This window comes from Eublepharis macularius, chromosome 7 (assembly GCF_028583425.1).
Source record: "Eublepharis macularius isolate TG4126 chromosome 7, MPM_Emac_v1.0, whole genome shotgun sequence".
Taxonomy (NCBI): Eukaryota; Metazoa; Chordata; class Lepidosauria; order Squamata; family Eublepharidae; genus Eublepharis; species Eublepharis macularius.
In genome coordinates, this window is record NC_072796.1 from 98,662,942 (window position 1) to 98,680,446 (window position 17,505).

General features: G+C 40.7%; 1 protein-coding gene across 1 annotated transcript in view; it reads left to right on the plus strand.

Annotated features, from left to right (window-relative positions):
- Positions 1-4,508, plus strand: part of CRISPLD1 (cysteine rich secretory protein LCCL domain containing 1) — a 47,742-nt gene extending 43,234 nt beyond the window's left edge. Inside the window, exons 11-15 of the mRNA XM_054985195.1 lie at positions 462-505; positions 592-664; positions 1,171-1,246; positions 3,301-3,431; positions 4,379-4,508. Of these exons, the coding sequence (XP_054841170.1) occupies positions 462-505; positions 592-664; positions 1,171-1,246; positions 3,301-3,431; positions 4,379-4,430 (376 nt within the window). The 3' untranslated portion in view covers positions 4,431-4,508. The remainder of the gene's footprint in view (positions 1-461; positions 506-591; positions 665-1,170; positions 1,247-3,300; positions 3,432-4,378) is intronic.
- Positions 4,509-17,505: the final 12,997 nt, after the last annotated feature.

A 17,505-nucleotide genomic window follows, 5' to 3' on the forward strand; every position in this document is an offset into this window, starting at 1 on the left:
AAGCCCTGCTGTTTAAATGGCCATTTCCCCGCAGCTCGGAATGGCAGGGAAATGCTCATTAAAAGAGCGGGTGAGGCTTGGCTGTCTAGCCGGGAGTTCCCACCCAAAGTTTAAATGGATCTCCCTGACAAGCAGCTGATCTGTGGGTTTAAATGCCCCTTTCTGTGCCGCTGCAAAGCACGGAACCACGAACCTCACGGTTCTTTTTTTCACGGTTCGTGTCCACCTCTAATGGTGATATTCTAGATTTATGTTATACATTTTTGAAAGTCAGAAACATAAATTCAGATGTGCAGTTGCTGAATAAGTTCTTGTGCATGTTTGATGATGTTTTATTACTGCTATTTCTATAAATTTTGTAAGATTATTATTATGATTTATTGCATATCATTTTTGGTAATTTGCCAAACACAAATTTATTCATATTAATACTAATAAGAAATTTACTGTTTTTATTGTAGCAAATACCAGTCTGCTAATTCCTTCACAGTCTCTAAAGTTGCAGGTTAGCATTTATTTCTATATAACAGCATTAGTGGTTCGTTTGATTATATTCCATTTCATAGTATGTGTGATTTTCTTTAATTTCAGTGCAAGCTATCACTTGTGAAACAACTGTGGAACAATTATGTCCATTTTACAAGCCAGCCACACACTGTCCAAGGTAAACCAGTAAAATCTGTCTCTTACTTCGTTGCTGTCCTCATCTAGTTGAAAAGGAGTCTTTTGTTGCCAGATATGCACTAATGACTGTCTTTTTAGAATCACAGAATTTTAGTTTATTATGAAGTTCAAGGTACTGCCAATTTACTAAGCTTCAATAACTTTAAAAATTCAAGAGAAGACATTATGAGAGAGACACAGAGCTGTCATCTAACATTCATGCAAATTTCTCATTTACAAATGTGGTGGCACAGCCAAAAAAGATAAAATTTTCGAACTATTTATAATATAATATATGAAAGTCCATATGCTTCAAGGAAAACAGTGAAATGACAAAGCAAATGCACATAATGCCATTCAACTGTCAGTTTAATCTTTCATAGCATAAAAAATCAGACAAAGCTGGGTTTTTTTTTCATTTAATAAAATATTCACATATGAACTAGTTTTCTTTGCTGTTGTTCAACTACTTGTATTTTATACTTCCTTTCGTTTCCTTTTGTCCAGGGTTTATTGCCCTCACAATTGCATGCAGGCAAATCCACATTATGCCCGAGTAATTGGAACACGGATTTATTCTGATGTAAGTAAAACAACATATTTTAAATATGGTATGTGAAATAATAGCATAAATAAAGATTAATATTTTTATTAAAATGTATTAAGAGGCAACAAGTCTAACTAGTGTAAATTTGGGTTCTTTTCTGGTTCAGATTAATCACTGTTTTTTAACTCTTCGTGAACTTTGAAATCATATTCATTTCAAATATATTTCAAACAGAACAATGTTATAAATTGTTACAGCTTATAACTCGGGTAACAAGACTATAGTTATAAAAAGTGTGTCTGTAAACATGCTATTGCTTAGATTAGCACACCATACTTCGGAAATGAGCCTTCCTAACCTCATCAAGTAGTAGGGTTGCCAGGGACCTGGAGTCCCTCGACAGGGTATCCAGGTCCCTGTAGTCTCCTGGTGAGGGATTGGGAGCTGGAACTCACCCTGGCTTCCTATGCCCGTGCGCGCTCCTGGCTCGCGTAATGATGTCACTTCTGCGAGTAATGTCATCATGCAGGGTCAAAGGGAGCCCCTGGATCAAAGGGGGCCCTTGTTGCCACCGCCAGGTCTCTCTGCAAGCTGCTCACCACCACCACTCGCTCACTCTCATTTGGTGCACAGGAGCTACGGCAGCGAGAAGCGGCAGCGGCGGTGGGAACCAGCGGCAGTGGTGGTGGTGAGAGCAAGTGGCCATGCTCGCAGCGAGAGCCTGCTCTTGCTGCTGCCACCACTGCCCGCTCTCACAGTGCAGGAGCGTGCCCCCTGCCCAGGGGTGTGCCACGCCACCTGTGGAGGGGGCTCCCCAGGGAGCGTTCCCCCTGACAGCCAGGTAAGTGGGCATGGGCATGGGGGCGGGAAAGGGTGGGATCTGGGGATCCCCCGCCCCTGGCAGGGGAATGACAACCCTATCAAGTAGCCATTCTACAAGGCTGGAGCCATAACAGAGAATGTGAGAGTGTGGAGAATAGGGTTGTTATGTAGAATTCTCTTAATTATTCTTTACTGAACTTCTTTGTGAAATCCAGCAATTCATTTCTATTCTTCTCCTTAGGAATTTGAGTCAGTTTAGAATCAATTATCTTTCATGAAGATTTGGTATAGATTTCTAGGAAGTAATATATTTATTTATTTATTTTTATATATACTATAAGCATAGTTGAAATTAAGAACAAGGTGAATGAACCATTAAAGAAACAAACACTAGTCAGGACTTATCTGAATATATCCTTTCTATATCAGACTGCTTTTTATCCCTTGTATCCTATTACAGTGGCACAACAACAGGCAGAAATCCACATGTGAGGAAATCTACACTATCACGTGGTTAAAAACCTCAAAGATAAATTAATGAGAAATCAAAGAGAATTCCTCTTTTGAAAGAGGAAAAGGGAATATTAGAAACCAATTGCTATATCTAAAAAAGAAAATTTCATAAAAAGGAATTCCACCCCCCCAGTAAGAAATCCTGGTGGAGAACTGTTGATTTTGCAGACTGGCAGACTTATAGGGGTACTAAAAGCAGTCAGACCCGTGGCAGCCCCGCTTTAGGCAAACTCAAAGTGCTGCTTGGGTTGTCAGACTTTCCAGCGGCTCAAGATGCACTCACCAAAACAAATGGTTGGCTGGCAGCTCATGTGCCCACCTGGTAGCTTCAAACACTTGTGCACACACTGAGCCAACTGATTGGCCTGTGGTTTGGGGCATGCTGTCCAGCATGCCTGGTGAGCAGAGGATAGGGTTGCACCCTCACCACCTGTCCTCTGAAGATTTAGTAATGCATTTTTTAAAACTTTCTTATGAGTCCTTTTTAGAAGAAAAGTGGGGGAAAGGGTTTTAAATAAAGAAATTCAGTCATCTGAATGAATACTCAGCTTCTAAGCTATTAGAATGACTAGCCTGTTTTACATGGTGACATCACTATCTACTACATCTTTGAAAACATTGGTGTTTTTTAATGTCTGGTCTCCATTGGAACTTAATGGAACTTAAGGGAAAAAATGATGCCAATACAAGTTTAGCATGTTAATATATAATTCTACATAATTTTTTAAAAATCTTTCTGTTTTTCTTTCTCCTAGGTGTCTAGTATCTGTCGGACAGCTGTACATGCTGGAGTAATTCGCAATGAAGGAGGCTTTGTTGATGTTATGCCAGTGGATAAAAGACGGATGTACATTGCTTCCTTTCAAAATGGAATTTTTTCAGAAAGGTAAGCACAACTTTCAAGAACATTGTTTGCTATACTTTCCATCTTTCCCCATGTGATAGTACATCTTTGTAGGGATTGTGATATCAATGGGCTTATACTGGAAAGCCACATATGAGTGTGGTATAGTGATAACGATAGTGTTGGGACACTCAAGTCTGAATCCCTGTGCTACCATGGCAGTTTGTGGGGAGAAAAGTCACACATACTCAGCATAACCTCTACCTCACAGGGTTATAGGGATAATATGGAGGAGTGGAGAATAATGTAAACTGTTTTGGGTCTCCATTGTGGAGAAAGATGGGTTGTGAGTGTAGTAAATAAATAATAAAAATAGCTGGAGATGGGGTACAGACAGACAGTAGATTGATTGGTGGGTGGGAAGGAGAGAAGGAAATGTGAATTGCCAGGAAAAGTGAAAAGAGGAAATAGTTTGGGAAGGGGCTAGAGGGAAAAGTGAGATCCCTCCCACAAGTGGATTGACCACCACACAGCTGGGCATGGCAGATGATTCTAAGCAGCTGGACTAAGTCTAGCACTGCACAACTGAGCCATAATTTTCCCGGGTAGAAGCTGCCTGCAGGTGGGAAGGAATGAAAGATGGGGGCAGATAAAAGTAAGTTGGCTGTGGGTGGGAAGAAAAGAGGGATGTAGAAAAAGGGGAGAGGCTATGGGTGTTTTCAGGGAAAGGAAAGAGGAAATAACTGAGGAGGGGGAAACAAGATGACCTGGCAAGTCCTTGAGGGTCTTTCACTTGTGTGCGCATATATAGAGGGAGATGTGAAGCCTTCTAGAACAGGTGGACTGATTCAGCAATATATGAGTGAATCCAGAATACTCATGCTTAGCTATAAAAATATAGAAGTTTGGAAAACTATTAATAAGTGCTTGGTAAGATTAAGATCTTACTAGCTAATTTTTGTGGAATAACTTCTGTTATCTTTTTGCAGTTTACAGAATCCTCCAGGAAGCAAGGCATTCAGAGTGTTTGCTGTAGTTTGAAATGGCAAGTAAATGAAAAAGAAAAGCAGAAAACTGCACACTTGGAAGAAGAAAATGAAACTGCCATTTTATATACTTCCTAGAACTTGTATAAAGGTGTAATATTACTGTACAGAGGACATTTACTGTTTTATAATCTGTAAATTAAACATGGGATGGGATGCATGATGAACTATAGTGACAAGTAACTTGTTTTGATCCTGTGTTAAATATTGCTATATTTTCTTAGCATTTATTACTATGCAATTCATTCAAAATTTATGAAATGGCCCAGTTTCAAAAACACAATAACCCCCCCCCCCTCACTTAATTACTAATTGTCATTGAGTTGGATCCAATCCTGTGTTGAACAAGTAGAAAGGCACTTCTGCTTGTGCAAGAAGGGAGAGAGTTTCTAGAGATTTCCCCTTCCTTCTGCAGCACCTTATGCTGGATCCCATTCTGTTTTTAAGGTCCCCCAACGGTTGGTATTGACTTTTTAAGGTTCAGGGATTACGGACTGAAGGGGAGGTATCAAAGATCCACTCCACAACCAAAGCTTGTACTTCTTTAGATCCAGCCCAATAATTATGATGATTATAGTGTTATGTATACCACTATCATTATCTGTAAAGTTATGAACCAAGATTTGGCCTTTGAAATATTATTAACAAATGTGTGCTTGGCTGTAGGATTGATCACATGTGGTATGTATAGTATTGGTGAATGGAGAAACCGCACTGTAAAACAATGGATAATGCAGGCCTAAATACTTTCATTTTCTGCACCTATCATATATTCCTGCAGGGCAGGACACAAATCCAAAGATTATTATATCATATGCTATTTTACCATTTAATTTTATTTCATTTATGCTGAATAGTCTTGTGTGTTACTTTTTCCATATTGTGGTATATTAGAGAAACATAATGGTGACATTATCAGTCTTTTTATGACTAGGTATTGTATAAGACTGTAAAACTGATTAATACTGTATTTTTGGATTTGTCGTTGACTTTATAATTTCTTTCAAAATACTATTGATATTCATACATGCATCAAAATATTTTTCCTTTGTTTCACTACATGTACTACCTCATGTAGTTAGGAAAGTTAGTTTTTAAAAAAAGAAATAATTTTTTGGAATAAATTCAAGTAAATATAGATTTGGAAAGCTTTTTTATCTATACAGAAATGTATATTTGGGATATTGCAATAAAAGAACAGTGTCCACATGTCATAGTTCAGAATAAAAGGATAGCATCCACACATGACATGCTTTGCTTTAAAAAAGTTCCCTGGTACAAACTCTGCATTTCCAGTTGAAAGATATCAGCTAGGCTGGGGAAGAACATTTACACAGGAGTATTTCAGCTAGACAGGGTAGACATTTCTGGGCTACATGGACCAATATCTGACTCCATATTAGGAAAATATTTATATTTTTCTTATTAAACTTCAAGTTTGACAAGGAGGGTGGCAAAGAAAAGAACAATTTCAGTATTTACCTAGCCTCATTCCTCTATACCTTCCTCCATACTTGTGTACATCAGTTGGGGCATGATTTTATGTGGAGCAAAGATGGAGGCCAGACCTGCCATACCAAAACTATGCATGAGAAAAGCTTTGTTCCTCTATCTTTCCCAAAGCAGTTCAAAGAGATCTCAGCCAAGTAGTGCTTTGAACTCTAGATTCTCCAATTCCATTCTAGTACACAGTTCACTAGACTCCACTGTTAGTATTCTTAAAAGTAGCTACTATAAAATATCTCTAAGATAAAACAATAAGAGAACAATTTCATGAAAAGAAACTAGCTTTTCAGTCTGCTCATTTTTTGTTCAGTATTTGCTAAAATCCATCTGTTTCTTGTTCTATTTTTATTTATTTTGGAATCTTTTGGTTTCTGAATAAGCAATTCTATTATTGTTTCAAAGCAGCTCCAAACTCTGGGCAGCAGGCAGCATTAAGTACAGAAACAGAAAAGTTTTTTTTTTTGCATAAAAGCTTAGTTTCTGGATTAAAACCAATTGTGTCCACAAAGGATTGTATTGTCTAAACTAATTTCATACTTGCTACATTGGGGGGAGGAGGGGTGAGATGCCTCCCCTGGCACAGCTATAATTGACCCAAGAGCTAAAGAAATGGTTTAGTGAAATACTCTGATCCTCTCTCATTCATCTAGAATGAATTATGGGCTAAATTAGATTGCTCTGTTTTTATTATTTTAAATGAGCAAGTGATTTAACAGTGGTATTTGGCCTGTAGGTAACAGCTGGCTCTTTCACCATTTGGATGGAAGTTAAAGAATGTAGTATGAAATATACATTACTAAGCACCACTCCTCGGCTTGCAAGTTAGCCATTTGACACTATCAATTCTATTTACTCTAATAATCAAAGTTGTATATTCAGTGCATTTACTAATGCAGAGAGTCGCACGGATAATGAAGCATTTGTCCAACATAAAATGATATGTATTTGAATATAATTTTTTTTCCTTGGTGACAAATGTATATTTCATAGTCAAGGTCATCTCTTATCAAGACCATTCATTTTTGAAGCTTACTGAATGGGTTTGAGCATTCTTCCAGCTCAGGTTTATCTTATATGACTGTTACTAGGTTTCCTGGATCACTAACATTAGCTACAGGTCCTCCTAACTTTAAGCAGTATGAGGGGTCTGAAAAGCTCCCTTCTTCAATGGCCTCTTTTAAGACCTCAAATCATTTCCTCCTTCACTGCCACTTCCTTCAGGTTACTCAGTCCATTACACACTTGCTTAGAGGCAGGAGGCATTTAACTTACAGGGAAATTGTGGCCCAGTGCCTACAGGGCCACCAGTGGCCAGAAGCAAGCAGAGCCAAGCCCCAGTAACTCTTCCAACACTTCAGGAGCCTGTTTGGCTCACACCCTTCATCAGCCATGGTTCTTAGTAGTGTGAGCTCATCAGTTGTCTCCAGTCCTGCTGCCAGTTTGTAGGAGCAAGAAATGGGTGATCTAATGCTCATTGTTCATTTGTTTGTTTGTTTATGTCATTTATAGTCTACCTTTCTTACTGAGACTTAAGGTGGATTACATAGTGTGAGATCAGTACAATCAGTAGCAAGGACAAGGGTAGGCATTTCCATAAACAATGCCATAGGGTAGATGAATACAAGTTTACAGAGACATAGCATTAGCAAGGATCCAATACAGGGTTGAAGGATTGCTGAAAGAGAACATAATCCATTCTAGGATTGACATTAGAAAACATGAAGCACAAGCAGTATATACAAGTACATATTCAAAGCAACAGATAGTATGTAAAGCAACATAATGGTGGAGCCCATGGTTCCGAACTCATTGGCAAAACATCCGAGACCCCCTCCCTACAATACTGCCCTCCTATCTGAGTAAAAAAGCCTTTTTGAATAATTCAGTTTTGCATTGTTTGCGGAAAGCCAAGAGCGTGGGAGTTCTCCTAACTTCCTCAGGCAGGCTGTTCCAGAGGGTAGGGGCCACCATAGAGAAGGCCCGCGTACAGGCTGCAGTTGATTTTGCCCATGTGCAGGCTGGCACCTGCAAGAGACCTTGTTCAGATGAGCAAAGCTGCCGTGGAGGGACATAGAGAGGGAGGCGGTCCCGTAGGTATGTCGGGCCAAGGCCATGAAGAGCTTTGTATGTAATAACCTTGAATTGAGCACAGTAGCTGATAGGTAGCCAATGGAGTGACTGCAGGATGGGAGTGATGTTCATGCTCCTGCTTGCACCTGCTAACAGTCGAACTGCAGCATTTTGCACCAATTGGAGCCCTAGTTAAGTTAGATGGAAGACCAATATATAGTGCATTACAATAGTGAAGTTTTGATGTTACCATAGCATGGATCCAGGTAGCCAGGTCGGCTGTATCAAGATAAGAAGCATCTTCCAGGCTAGAGTGAGATTGTAGAAAGTATTTTTTCCAGCTGCCTTAAGTTGTTCTTCTAGTATTAGCGCTGGATCCAGTATAACCCATAGGCTCTTAACCGAGTCAGCGGGTGAGCAGCCCCTGAATTGCTGGCTTGTAGCACCTCAGGAGCTGCTCAGCACAATTTGCTCCAGGGCCATTTATACTGCCCAGTGCACGTCCTGACACCATGCCTTTAGAAATGTTGTCTCTTAGTTTACCTACCCCTGGGATCTTTTCAGCCATCTCCATCAAGCTATTCCTGCCCACAGGAACTGTGTGAGGCCCTATTCCCAACCACTGCGAGGTAGGTTAGGCTGACAGTGAGATGTATTTCATGGAAGAGTGGGGAACTGAACCTAGGTCTCCCCATTCCTAATCTCAATAACAACAAGAAGAAGATTTGATTTATATACCGCCCTTCAGGACAACTTAACATCCACTCAGAGCGGTTTACAAAGTGTCCATTATCCACATAACAATAACTCTGTGAGGTGGGTGGGGCTGAAAGAGCTCCGAAGAGGTGTGACTGACCCAAAATTACCCAGCTGGCTTCAAGTGGAGGAGTGGGGAATCAAACCCAGTTCTCCAGATTAGACTCCTGTTGCTCCTAAGCACTACACCAAACTGGCTCTCTGTGTAAGCAGAGCAGTTTAGTCAGCGCAGCTAGGTGTGTGACTGCATGCTGATAAGGTAATAAACTTACACAGATCCTGTTTACTTTACTAAAGGAAATAATAGTCCTTTTTATTTAGGAACTCCATTCAGAATAGGAAAGAAGAGAGAGAATCTTGTCTAATCTATCTAGGTTTGAATGCGGAAGCAAGTCCTGCATCTTCCATGATGGCAAGATGGAGTGATTGTGCACATGCAAGGAAGAAGGCAGAAGTTTCCTGAGAGTAGCAATCTACAGGTCAAAGGGATAACATCAGTAGATCAGAAAGGTGGGATCCACAGATCCTGATCTCTTTTTCTCTTTGTGTCTATGGCATGTCTCCCTCTGTAACCTGAGACAAAAGACAGTGTAAAAGTCATTCACTTCTTACATCCAGTTAGAGATGGGCACGAACCACAAAAAAACTGAACCATGAGGTTTGTGGTTCGTGGGTTTTCATGAACCAGGAACCAAGAACTGGCACAAACTGGGGCCAGTTTATGAGCCGGTTCGTGGTTTGTGGTTCATGGAGTTTAAATGCCCCTTTTCAGCCACTTAGCAGCGGCAGTGTAAAGGGTATTTGATCGTTTAAAGGGTCCTTTCCTGCTTTGCAAGCGGCAGGTCCTTTAAACTGCCCCAACTCTGTGGCGCCCATTTGAGGGGCAGGGAAAGCCATTTTGGGGCCCAAAAATGGCAAGGGGGGCATCCCCCCATGCAGCCTGCCAGCTGATAAAGGGATCTGCTACTTGCAAGCTGCAGGAAAAGTTTATATGGCCATTTCCCTGGGGAAATGGCCATTTAAACTGCCCCTTTACAACTGAACCAGTAGACCAGTTCGTGGAAGTCCGTGGAAACGAGCTTCCATAAATCACTGGTTCATGAACCACGAACTGGCCTGGTTTGTGCATTTTTTGGGTCATAATTTGATTCGTGCCCATCTCAACATCCAGTACACCACATTGGCTGAAATCTTAGCTTGTGGAAATGTCTGAATTGATATAACATAAGTTGGTCCCTTATGTTATAGAGCCATTACAAACACTCCATAAGCATTCCTTTTTGTCGAAAGAGAGAGCAAATATTAATAGTGTTGTTAAGAAGGTCAATTTTTTTACACAGGAAACAGAAAAGATATTACAGAAACCAGCACAGCATTCTCTAGGAGCAAGAACCTGTTGAGCTTATGTTCTCCCACACAGAGACTGCTTCTATCACTGTTCTTTTGTTCCAAGGCAATTATTTCAGATAACCACCTCTTTCATGTTATTTTGTGTCAAATGAGATGCTGAGTCACAGGGTTGTGAGGTGAAAAGAGACCTAAATGTACTGGAAGGGCAAAGAATTAGCTGTGAGATAATAGACCATAATATTCATATGAGAAGTGGAGGGGAAAAAAATTTAACCTGCTGAAGTAGCATAAGATAAGCCCCAAATAGTGTCTTTTAGTCAAAGGGGAAATAATTCAACAGGGTATTCTGCTGTGATGCTGAGCAGGTGTTCAAAACAGAGTTCCCTTCTCCTTCATTCTCTTACCTAGCAGCTACTTTACTCGTAAAGTGCTAATGAAATTAATCTTGACCCTCTCTCATGCTGCTTCGGTATCCTAAATAGGTTGCTGCCAAAGCTCACAAAGCAAGCGTCAGTGGCCAACCTTGTGTAAACAAGTCCATCAGGATACAGAGAATATTTGCATAAATATTCAGAAACAAAATGTTGCTTCACTCTAAAAAGCAGAGCAAAGCACCCTATTGAAAAGGGCTAGGAAGAAGAGGAGTATTGTTTTTCAGAGAAAGAACTTCAGATGTTCTTGTCCAAGAGAGTTTTTGTTCCTTCTTGGAATCAGTTCCATACCTCTCAGATGTTGGCTTATGGAACACCTTGATTCCACTGAAAGGCTAGTTTCAATTGTCTGCCTTTTTCATTCTACCCCCAAAGGACTGACTTCCTTTTCTATTAGACATGTATGCAATTTAATTGAGCTTAGATATTGGCAATTTCAGAGAAAATATCATCTAACTACATACTTTGTGTAAACAGCAAAAATAGCCTTCTTAATGGGCATAGTAAAAGTAAATAATTATCTTCCAACATAAGCAAACGAGTTTGCCAGCAAAGCCAGATAGCTACTTAATAAGGTTTCTTGAGGGCAAAAAAAGGTTTGCCTTTATAATAAACTGTATAAAAGCTAAAGTCTTTTGCAGAATTTAAAAATAAATCTGATGTTACAGTAAAAACAGTATGGGTTGTTTTAGAATTAAAATGCCTTACGCAAGCAAAAGGACCTGAAATGTCCTGACTTTACTCCTTGGTAAAGTGCAAAATGTTAGCGCATTAGTGACAAATATAAAAATGACTGCATAGTGTATTTTCACATATTAGCTACTTAGACCCAAATCACAGTGAGAAAGGCAGACTATATATGATATAAATAAGTAAATAAATGCAGTAAGGTTGGTATGTGATGGTAAATCAGTTTTCCTGTATGGCTGTCAATCTATTTACAACTCTAATACAAAGCACATTTGGGCCTGGAGCTGTCTTTATGGTCTTCAGACAGGCACACCAATGGTTGGACAGAGGCTGTGAGAGTGCTTAAAGAAACATGAATTTGGTCAAATTAAAACTTTGACAAGTGTTCGAAACAGATATGCAACTAAAATCCACTGCGTGATGATGACCCCATAAAATAAATAGGCTAAGTACGTAAAAATGATATGCTGGATAACAACCATTAGTTTTATTTATTTATTTAAAACATTGCTATGCTGCCTTTCTGGGTCCCTAATGTGACAAACATTTAAACATAACAGACATTAAAAAGCATTTAGAACACATAAAACACACAGAGCAAGGAAAGCTGATAAGAGTTAGTGAAGAAACCACAAACAAAACAAACAAAGTCTCTCTTCATCCACTGGCAGTAGAGGGAGACAGACAAATCTCCTAAGGAGTTCTCAAGTTTCAGCACCACAAACATGAAGACTGTTTCTGGGGTGCCACACATCTAGCCTCAGCCATCTATCCTCTGAAGATGATTGGAATAGTCGGATAGGTTTATATGGGACTAGGCAGTCCTTGCAGGTACCAAGTCATATATAGGAATTTAAAGCTCAGTGCCTTGAATGGGGCCTGGAAGCAAACTTAGAACCATTGTAGATTGAACAAGACTGGAGTGATATGATGATCCTGAAGTGGATCCCTAAGATCCACTTCAGCCAGCATTTTGTACCGTAGCCTCTGAACAGTCTTCAAGAGCAACCTCACATAGGGCACCTTGCAGCAATTTAAGTACATCAGCAAGGCATGCACCACAGTGGCAAGATCTTTCCTGCTCAGGAATTGCAGCAGTGGGCTCATTAGTCAATGTTGGTGTAAGGCACCCCTGCCCTCTACTGCCACTATCCAACAAGAAGCCTGGGTCTACCAGTACCCCCAAGCAATGAACCTAGTCCTTTAGGGGGGATGCAACCCCATCCAAAACAGTCATTCTTTATTCTACTACATTATACTTTTATTTTATTTATCTGCTCAGACCTCTGATTGCTCTCATTATCCTTTATATACAACAACTTTAACCATTCCAGTTCCTTACATGGAGAATTACACCTGAAAACTTCTAACAAGATACACAACAAAAAGGCAAGAAAACAATAAAACATACCAGCTGACTCTCTGCTCCAATTCTTCCTCCCACCCCTTCTGTAATTTTCCTTATAAATGTATGCAAAATGATTTTCTGTTAATATGCATCTGAATAAGTGAGCTCTCTCACAAAAACTCACGCATGAATAAATATTGTTAGTTTTTAAAGGTGCCATTAGACTTCTGTTTTATTTTGCTACAACAGTCTAAGATGGCTACCCCTCTGGAATTACAGTGGATTGGGCCCTAGGTTCTGAGAATTAAATGTTTTGTTTTTTTAAAATGGGCATCACAAATTCCGCTATTGTTATGGATCAGAGTTTCCCCCCTCTTTTACAACACTAGATTACATGGTTTCCCTATAACAATTTACAATGGTTTGGGGCCAATATTTCTTCAATCCATAATTAACTTATGGAATTCATTTTTACTTACTTTGCTTGAGAACAGCCCCATATTTTATAGTGTTGTTCACAGACCATCAGTGAAGCATCAAACTGTGGCTTTCAGTCACCCGGCAAGTTCCCTTATAAACTATGTTGGCCGGATAGTCTTAGGTTTGTTATTGTTTCAAGATCCTTTAGTTAGCATGAAGAACAATGATTGCATTGTGTGCCTTTGGCGATTACATACAGTCTTACGCAAAGTAGTAATTCCAATAGTGAGAGGCCTTCCAGTGAATGCTGCTTTCTAACTTATGAATAGCATTTTAATATTGTTTTTTATTCTCAAAGGCTATAGAATTCCTTACTTAAGAACTCGTTTAAAAAGAAAAATGAAGCAAATTAGCATCAAATCAAGCCTAATGGAGGAAACAGAAACTATTTCTTCTCTTTACAACAGTGAGGAAAAATGGATGTTGTTTGAAAGCTACTATTATGCTTACAGCTTGGACACAAGCACCCGCTGGAATGTGTCAGAGCATTTCTTCAGCAGTTACTGATTTATGCTATTTTCAGGGTATTTGTAATACTGGCTTAGCAGGGGAATTTAAGTTGAGCTACAGGTAAGGAGCTCTAATTTGGTTTGCCATTTGCAGCCAATTCTTAATGTAAAAGTCCTGGACATGCGATATTTGAGCATATGTTATTCAAGGAGTCCATGGATCTTCATTAAATGGGAAATTATAGGCCAGAGCTGAATCTCCTTCTTACCAATATAGTAGAGTAGGTAATGGTCAGGGCTGTTGAGATTAGAGATGGGCACGAATCAAATTATGACCCAAAAAACGCACCAACCAGGCTGGTTCATAGTTCGCAAACCAGTGGTTTGTGGAAGCTCGTTTCCACAAACTTCCATGAACTGGTGTTACTGGTTCGTTGGGTCGTATTTAAAGGGGCAGTTTAAATGGCCATTTCCCCAGGGAAATGGTTGTATAAACTTATCCTGCCACTTGCAAGTGGCAGGTCCCTTTAAACTATCAGTTGGCAGGCGGCAGGGGGGGATCCCCCTTGCCATCAGCCAGCTGATAGTTTAAAAGGACATGCACCCCCCACCCCACCCCCCAGCCCCAGCCCGACACTTACCTTGAGCTGAGGCCTGTGGTGTCCTCCCCCTCCTCCTGTGAGGGGCAGGAAGACCATTTTTGGCCTCTTCTGCCACTGTGTGGGTCCGCAGGGTATCGAAGGACTCCGAAAACAGCCTCCCTACCCTACTCCGCTGCCCTGCGGGCCCACAGGGCAGTGGAGGAGGCCATAAACGGCCTCCCTGCACCTCAAATGGCCATAGTGGCAGCCATTTGAGGGTCAAGGAGGCCATTTTTGGCATCCTCTGCTGCCCCGTGGGCCCACGCAGCAGTGGAAGAGGCCGAAAACGGCCTTCTTTCCCCTCGTGGGAGGAGAGGGAGGACACCGTGGGCCGCAGGGGAAGGTAAGTGTGGGGCTGGGGCTGGGGTTGGAGCAGGGGTGGTGGGCTGGGGTTTGGGCAGGCCACTTGCAAGCAACATGTCCCTTTAAACTATCAGCTGTCACGCGCTGAGGGGGGGAAATCCCCCCTGCCACCTGCCAGCTGATAGTTTAAAGGGACCTGCTGCTTGAAAGGCAGGAAAGGGCCCTTTAAACTGTCAAATGCTCCTTTCTCTGCCACTGCTAAGTGGCAGGAAAGGGGAATTTAAACCCCAAGAACCACGGACCACGAACTGGTTCATAACTGGCCCCAGTTCCATGCCAGTTCGTGGTTCTTGGTTCGTGAAAAGCCACGAACCTCATGGTTCAGGGTTTTTTTTGGTTCGTGCCCATGTCTAGTTGAGATGGATGGCTTGGAGGCGTCTTTATTTGTTTTTTTTAATCCATAAATATGTTTAGTTGTGTACAAGGTTTTAATTTCTTCTGCTGGATTTTTTTTGTCTTTTATCTCATTATATCCTTGTTTTATCACCAGTATTGTATACTTAGAAAATCTTTTGATTGAAAATTGGGTTGGATCCAGCCAGCCTTTGACTCAATCTCTCCTAATTCCTAGGGCTGCGAGATCTCCCAGGCTACTAGTGGGAAGGCAAGGGGGACTCTTACATTTGCACTATTTGATGACATCACTTTCAGAGTATTTTCACTATGTTTGTGGCCAATTCCTAAAGAATCAGCCCTGGTGCAATGCTTCTAGTTGCACCAGAAGTGACATAACCAAGTCACCTGGGCATGTTTGTGCCCATTTATCTGGCTTCCTGGCCAGGTACTCATCAGTGGCAGGCACTCTCTGGGCAGCCTGTTTCTTCCTGCCAGTTGTCAACAATCAGCAGGCACAGGCAGGGATTGTCAGGAGTTTGCCCAATACTGGCAGGCACCTGACAAGCCTACAATTCCTTTTCTTACTACAGCCCCCCTATCCCATCACACATGGCTTTTCTTCATTCAGGTTCCATGAACCCCTGCTTCTCCTTTTTGATCAAAGGGGACCCCCCACCTTGCCAGCATAAAAGCTAGTTGAGATCCAACCAATACAATTTCTAAATAAATATCTGGGAGGGCTTTACTGTATTCTGAACATGCAGTGCAGCTGTCTTTTAGTTGAGTATAAGGTACCTGGCAGGACCAATAGGAAGACAGCTTGAGAACTTAAGAGTGGTGTTTTAAAAAATTAACTAATGTTCACAGCAGCTGGCATTGGCTATAGGTATTTTATAAAATGGTGTTTCATCTTGAAAGACCCATGCAACAATTTGTACAAAGATGAAGTCACAGCAAGTAAGCTTTCAGCTGTTAGACTGTATAATTTTAAGAAGATTAGTACTTCTGGCTTGCCTTCATTTATGGACTCTGGAGATGACCCAGCTTTATTTTCTAACTTGTGACATGGTGCCCAGTCTCTGATCTGTACAGAAATAGGATCAGAATGCTGATTTGTTTACATTCCAGTGAGGGTAGAAGGACCCAGGCTGAGACAGCACTAACTCTCTTTAAGTATGTTTTAATAGGGGTTTAGTTTGTATTAACTCTGGCCATTGACCTTAGCAGTGGGAAATATAAAGGTAATTTGGTTATTTGGTATTATGAAAGAAAGAAAGAAAGAAAGAAAGAAAGAAAGAAAGAAAGAAAGAAAGAAAGAAAGAAAGAAACTATAGCATTCTGCAATGCTAATATATTTGAAATTAGCAAGAAATTATGGTACATACTAGAACTGTATGTAGGGGAGTTAAACAAAGTATATCTCTGGTGAATTCTGCCGTAAAGTCTGGATATAGGCCAGAGATCCCCAACACTTTTGAGCCTTTTTGAATATCTTTAGAATTCTGACAAAGGGGTGTGGGTGCAACAGAAAGTTGAGCACCCCCCCCCCCCGCCCCAGAAATTCAGGGAACAAGAGCAGCAGCAGTAGCAGCAACAACAACAACAACACACACACACAATTTTGATCTGCATAGCCAATCAAATCCTCATCAACCCCCCACCCACTTTCTAAAAAAGCTTGATGGGCACCAGGTTCCATGTTGGCAAATGAGTTCGTATTGTTTTTCTTAGATTTCAGCCTGTCTTCCTATCCTTCTCTTTTAAGTCTTTTATGTCAATTTCAAGTTCTGAATGGTTTATTTCATAGATTAAATGAACACAGTCACTCATATTTGCATCATTGATTTCTATGACAGCAGGTGTTCCTACATATGTATGCTGCTTAATGCATTGGCGCACAGGCTTTCTACAGCAACATAGCAAATACTTTGCTATCTTTGGCATGGCTAACAGGGAAGACTATAAAAACAGAGCTAAAAAGGGCCTATCTAGCAACCTTTCCTACTCTCTGGCATGGAGTTGTCTGCTGAAAGACCCAGTGATGCCTCTATTCTCTGGGACCTTAGGGAAATGAAGGGAACAGGTAAACTTCTCTTACTTGGTCACAGCCAGTGGAAGGGAGATTTAATCTATTTGGAAGGGAGGTTTAAACAAGTCTACACCAGCATACTTATTTAGAGTGTTAAATGTTTGCTTCACACACAGATGACATGAGGTTTCAACTAATGCTACTTGGAGATCAAAAGATTATGCTATAAGGAGAATTCGAGAACAAATACATACAACAACTAGGCTAGAGCATACTGCTCACTGCTATCACCAAAAGCTAGAACTCTCAGACTAGATCAGGAAAAAGGCAGTGTGCTTAAGGGTACACTAACACTGGTTTGCAGAACTGTTCCATGTGCCACACTAGCTCCCATATGTTTTTTATGTTCTATCATTTTGTTATCCATTTTATTATCTGCTGCCTTGTGCTTTTGCCTTGACTAAGAGTACTCCTCCAAAAAAACTGGGTATCTCTGTAGGACCCTGCTTCTTTTCTTGAGCATTTACTTCTTCATCATCAGATTACCCTTTTACAGATAATCTCTCAGCCTCTGCTTGGAACTCATCTTCTTTTCTAGTAAGAGAAGTATAACCAAGTTGC